Here is a 5910-nt window from a genome sequence, read left to right on the forward strand (position 1 = left end):
ACCAGCCTTCGGTCCAGCAGCCTTTCCATCCTTCACTTCACCTTCACTCTTTACATCCACACTCACAACTGCCTTCTCTCCTGCCTCGCCTTCTGCTCCCTTCGCAACGGCACCCGACTCCGCCTTAGGCGCTCCCTCCACTGCCTTCTTTGGCAACACAGCAGCAGCCTTCTTTGGAAGCACCGCAGGACCAGCCTTCGGTCCAGCAGCCTTTGCATCCTTCACTTCACCCTCACTCTTTACATCCACACCCACAACTGCCTTCTCTCCTGCCTCGCCTTCTGCTGCCTTCGCACCTTCTTTGGCAACACAGCAGCAGCCTTCTTCGGAAGCACCGCAGGACCAGCCTTCGGTCCAGCAGCCTTTCCATCCTTCACTTCACCCTCACTCTTCCCATCCACACCCACAACTGCCTTCTCTCCTGCCTCGCCTTCTGCTCCCTTCGCACCTGCACCCGACTCCGCCTTCGGCGCTCCCTCCACTGCCTTCTTTGGCAACACAGCAGCAGCCTTCTTCGGAAGCACCGCAGGACCAGCCTTCGGTCCAGCAGCCTTTCCATCCTTCACTTCACCCTCACTCTTCCCATCCACACCCACAACTGCCTTCTCTCCTGCCTCGCCTTCTGCTCCCTTCGCAACGGCACCCGACTCCGTCTTGGCAGCAACCGGAAGCGCTTTTTTCGGCAACACGCCCATCGACTTTTTGGGTAACAACGCAGGACCAGCCTTCGGTCCAGCAGCCTTTGCATCCTTCACGTCGCCTTCACTCTTCCCCTCCACTCCCACCACTGCCTTCTCGCACCGCAGGACCCGGAAGCGCTTTTTTCGGCAACACGCCCATCGACTTTTTGGGTAACAACGCAGGACCAGCCTTCGGTCCAGCAGCCTTTCCATCCTTCACTTCACCCTCACTCTTCCCATCCACACCCACAACTGCCTTCTCACAACTGCCTTCTCTCCCGTCGAGGGTTCTGCTGCTTTAGCACGTGCACCGGACTCCGCCTTAGGCGCTCCCTCCACTGCCTTGTTTGGCAACATGCCAGGAAGCTCCTTGGAAAACTGCTCAGTTGCTCGCTTTGACTCAGAGAATATGAGCTCCTTGGAGCGGCTTTGTTGTACGTCAAGCAGAGGGATGACGCTTGGGTCTCCGTTGTGTGACGCGGGTTTCTCCAACGCGTCGTCAACATACGCGTCTCGCACCCGAGGCGCCAATCCAATTATTGGTGTCCCCGTAGTGTTTTCGGGTGTTGGTGGTGAATTGGCATCTGACGCTGTTGGACTCTTGCTCCCTGTTAATGTTGTCCAGGTGTGTTGCTGCTGCAGTGGTTTTCTGTCTATCTTTATGTCCCGTCCCCTAGCCGAGCTTTCCAAAGCTGTTGTGCTCTCAAACTGTGTCCACGTTGAGGGGGATGTCTCGGCAAAACTATCTGCAACTTCTGCGGCAGCACCCTTCAAACCTTCTATCGCGGGCTTCCTTAACTGGGATTCGTCATGCGGTCTGCCAGCTTGTTCGTGTGGCGCCGCTCCGAATGGTAGGGAAAATCCTGCAATGCGACATACACGATTTCAAAGTGATTCAAAAGTCTGTTTGTAGTCTCGTGGTTTTAATGTTCCCTGTGGAGAATACCTATAAAACCATCATGCCCTGCTGTTACCAAGTTTAAACGTTCCTGCTGAGACCACCGGGAGCTCTCGCAACGCTTTCATGCATGTGCAGCCCAAAACAGCTAAGTGTGTTGCTTACCGGGAACATGCTGGTCTCCTTGAACAAGGGCATTGCGACCAGAGGCTTGGTCCTCGGTTTCCAGAGGCTTTGGCTTGTCGAAGGATCTAACCGCCACAGCCTTCTGGCTGTCGCTCCCATCTTTGTCCTCTAAGTTAGAAGGTTCCCTACCAGTGTTTACGCCAGTCCCTGCACGCACAGGCAAGTTATTGTCACTGTCTCAACATCTCAAACAAAGGACCGTTCCAGCCACCAAAGTGGAAGTGCGCCTTTCCCATGAATCATTTCAATCCCCAGTTTTCTTACTTAAATTCGTGATGCCCGGTATCATCTCGGAACGGTCTTTGACAGAAACGTCGCCGCTATCTGGCTCCTGCGAGCAACGGCATACAAAACAGCAATTAGTACAAGCTTGACTGGCACGAATACCACACGTAGCAGGTGCGTCCCTCTCTGGCTGTAGGGCCCCTGTCCTGCGGAGCCTTGCGGAACGTTTCGTTAGGGGACCGCCAACTTTTGGGACGACGCACCATTTTAGAGGCAGACAATTGTATCTGCAAGTCTTCTATCCTTTTTTGAATCGATTCAACGATTAATAAGAGTCTACGCGCGCACGTTAGAGACAGACCATATTGGTACACGTTAGTTGCAAGGTTCAGATGCGAATGGGTTGCACTATGCACAAGAGTTAAACATCACAAGTTTCTGCATCGTTTCACAGTGTTTCCCTACCTCTCATTCTCCTGCTTTAGGTGTTTAGTTTCCTCATTAAAGCCTTCCTGGATGGCTTTACAGTGTTCCCGCGCCGCCTGCAGAGACAGATAATATTCACTAACACATTCGCGCACATATGGCGGTGCCAGCAGTTCAACTGCCCCGCCCACAACTGATTTCTTCTGAATACACCTCGGAGTGGCTATCGGCATGTGTCTTTTGTTTCCCCACCTTTAGCTCCATAGCCAAAAGCCGCGAGCGGGAAGACAGCATCTGCCCGTCGAGTACGTCGCGGAGGGAAGGGTCCAGCTCTATGGGTTGTTGGTCCTCCGTAACATTTTCAACATTTCGTCGTTCACTGACCCTTCCACTCTTCATGCCTGTTTCGTCATAAGCCGCAACGGGATTAGAAGCAGCTGCTGCATGCACCCGAGGCAGAGGCGGTGCCACGCTCTGGGATCGTCCATGCACAACCAACACAGGCACCGGTGCTCTCGAGACGCTTCCAGAGAGACTTCTTGCTGCAGATGAAGGGGAACTGCAGGCATTCATCCGCTGGTCGGAAAAGGGAGTCGCGTTCCCCGCGCTGCTGGCAGCATTGGACCTCAGGTATCTGCAGCAAAGCACCAGTAGCGGCGCATCGGCTTCCCAATGACATTTCATATAGGAGAGGCATAGACAATCGTGCAGTTCACGACGACCACATACAACGCAGGACCCAACAAGTGTTTGTAAGTACGGCGTAGAGGCGCCCAGGCTAGTGTGGGTAAAGGGAATTATCTAGGGCTAAAATTGGTCTGGCTGGGTGCAGAAAATAGGTTGGAATGCAACTCTGGCAAGGGGCTAACAAGGTGCACCGAAGGGGCAGACCGTGGACTCACAGTTCTCCACTTGCACCCACTAGGCATGGCATCCTCCCTCCACCCTGCAGCGCACAGATGGACATCCAGAGATCTCGTGAAACCCAGTTCTCTCTGGTTGCTAGAATTCAACATACAAATGGCAATGCACTCAAAGAAGATGGCAACGGGCAAATGCTGCGGAAAGCCACCGGAATTTGCAACACTCGGTGTCCACCTGAGAGGCACCTCCTGCAGCAAGAAGTACCAATGAGGTTTAGGGTTTCATTTAGTATGCAACTAGTGCAAATGGCAACATTAGAGTGATGATTTGTGTCGTCGGGGCAGCTAAAGTTGGCAGCATATACTCACGCTGTTCTGCGCTGCGAACGTTGCGTATGGCGCTGCCGCTTGAGCAGCTGCAGCAGCTCCTGCTCCTGCAGCTCCTCCTGCTTGTGTTTCTGCGAACGCTCCAGAGGATGGAGCCGGTACGATGTATGCAGGGAATTGGCCGGAAGGTACTACTCCGGACACGGACTGTGCGGTGGTTATCACGGGAGTTTGAAGTTGCCCTCTATAAACTGGAGCTATGATTGGCCTGTTCAAAGGGACGACTGCAGCCCTCACAAGCGGATACTGAGAAGAAGGCCGCGACTGCTGTGCTTGCATGGACGAAGAGACCTGCGCAGCACCGGCGGACGCTCGTTGGCTGTCTAGCGTCCGACCGCGCTCCTGCAAGCAGGCCACTGCTGTTGAAGAGAGAACAAGTGGAACGGGATGAATGAAACCTGGCTGGGTCTGCATACTGGAGGCGGCGCGGCCAGGAATGCGATCACTGGAAACCGTGCGGCTTGATTTGGCGCCTACTGAAGCTTGTTGGCCGGGGGCTCTCACGGGGACGCATGTTTGCTTGGGATCCGTCAAGTTGGGAGCTGGAAGCTTGGGGGCTTTAGGCGCGCTGAGCCCCAAGAAGACCTTACAGGGGAGCATGCAGTCACTGCAGTTAGCACACTGTTGGCTGCGGGTGGTATCCATGGCGCTGGCAAGGGGCCCCTGGACCCAGGGAGACCCTTGGTGAGATGCTGCAACCTCAGCTGCATGTGCTAGATCTAGTTGTGGAACGTGACTCCCATTGTTGTTGCTGTTGCTCCTGTTGCTCTGTTCGTACGTCAAAGGAGCAGGGCTGGCGTTTGGTGGAAGGGAGCCTGCGTTGTGGGTACTTCGGCTAGAAGGTCCCATTCTTCTTAAAAGCTTTTATTTAAAGCAGCCGCAGAAGTCGCACAGGAAGAAGCGTCGAGCACGATCGATGTGCAGCCTCTCCGGGGACAGCTGGCTAGGGTGCCTTACGACTGACCGAAGCGATCGTCCCTGGGACGGCGAATGAGCCCTCAGGCGGGAAAATGAATACACTCTCTAACAAATGCGTGAATTGTGTACCATATGAAAGAAATATGCAGTTTTCGGCCTCAGGAAACAGAGCATCGAGGGCCTCGGGCAACACTGTGAAAACTGGACTGTCCACGCCACTGGTGCTCCGCCTGCTGCGGCCACGGCCTCCGCCCAAGAATCCCCCCAGCGGAGAAACTCCTATAGATTTTCCTTAAACCAAGAAATCATAATTTGCTTCAACAACACAGAAAACAGCAACTATGGTAGTGAAACGGTAACTCACAAAGGAGGGCGGCACACAAAAGTACCACTGCTGCTGGCCAGCTGCTTCAATCGATGCAGAAGGCAGGACCTGAGGGATACCGAGAAAAATCCAGATTTCTCAATTAAAGGCAAATGTATTACACTGCATATGCATGAAATATGTTTCCACTCTACAGCCGGCTTGTTGCAGCTAACGCAATCAGCGTATGGGGCAGGCGAGCTTTGGGCCGTTGAATATACGCTAACCGGCGACTGTAGAAAGAGACCAAATCTACCCTTAGCGGTTGGCCCAAATCCCAGTAGGGCATCATGGATGACCCTCAGGAACCGGAGGGTTCGCATATCCCCATCCAAAAAGTCGCCAAAATATACGTGTGGGAGTGCCAGCCAGTAATAGTGGTCCGTATACATGTCTGTGAGTAGGTTTGTTAATAACGCTCTGTTGGAGTTCAGAGTTTCCCAGGGAAAACAATACTAACCTTCCTTTCAACGTGCGTGGGGAGGAAACGCCAGTGATATTTCAAAGTTCCAGTGGGTTTGGGGGACACGCGGCTGTAGAATCAATTTGTCACTGAAAACGAACCCCCGTGCTGCCAGACCGAATTTCTGGTGGCGTTGCTCCTTTATGCGTATGCATGAGGCCTCTTTTCTGAGAATTCTCCGACGAAAAAACAACGGCTTGATATGAGCGCCTGTTCACGACCCCCTCATTTCAACGCATTTAACGCAGAACTACAATCGAATAACCTAATCAGGGTACAGCAGACTTCTTCAATTGTCTACTTCTCTCCGTGCCTCGTAGATCATGCACATCCACAAAAGGAACTCGCCGGAATTGACACATAGCCTTCGAATAGGTCCTTTGTCGTAGTTTCGTGTGTCCGGTCCATTGGGCTTTTTCATTCATTCATTCATTCATTCATTCATTCATTCATTCATTCATTCATTCATTCATTCATTCATTCATTCATTCATTCATTCA

The 5910-nt window shown here is 53.0% G+C and overlaps 1 protein-coding gene across 1 annotated transcript; it reads right to left on the reverse strand.

The window, feature by feature from the left end:
* On the reverse strand, positions 1 to 4514 carry EMWEY_00056140 (hypothetical protein, conserved; the record flags this gene model as incomplete). The annotated part of the gene is made up of 8 exons (XM_013480391.1): positions 1 to 296; positions 389 to 791; positions 912 to 1543; positions 1744 to 1911; positions 2029 to 2095; positions 2668 to 2889; positions 3318 to 3473; positions 3648 to 4514. Coding segments are annotated over 8 exons (2811 nt in total), but the record flags the coding sequence as incomplete, so codon positions are not given.
* Positions 4515 to 5910: the final 1396 nt, after the last annotated feature.

The sequence above is a fragment of the Eimeria maxima genome, genomic scaffold, assembly GCF_000499605.1.
Source record: "Eimeria maxima Weybridge genomic scaffold, Emw_scaff1880, whole genome shotgun sequence".
NCBI classification, from domain to species: Eukaryota; Apicomplexa; class Conoidasida; order Eucoccidiorida; family Eimeriidae; genus Eimeria; species Eimeria maxima.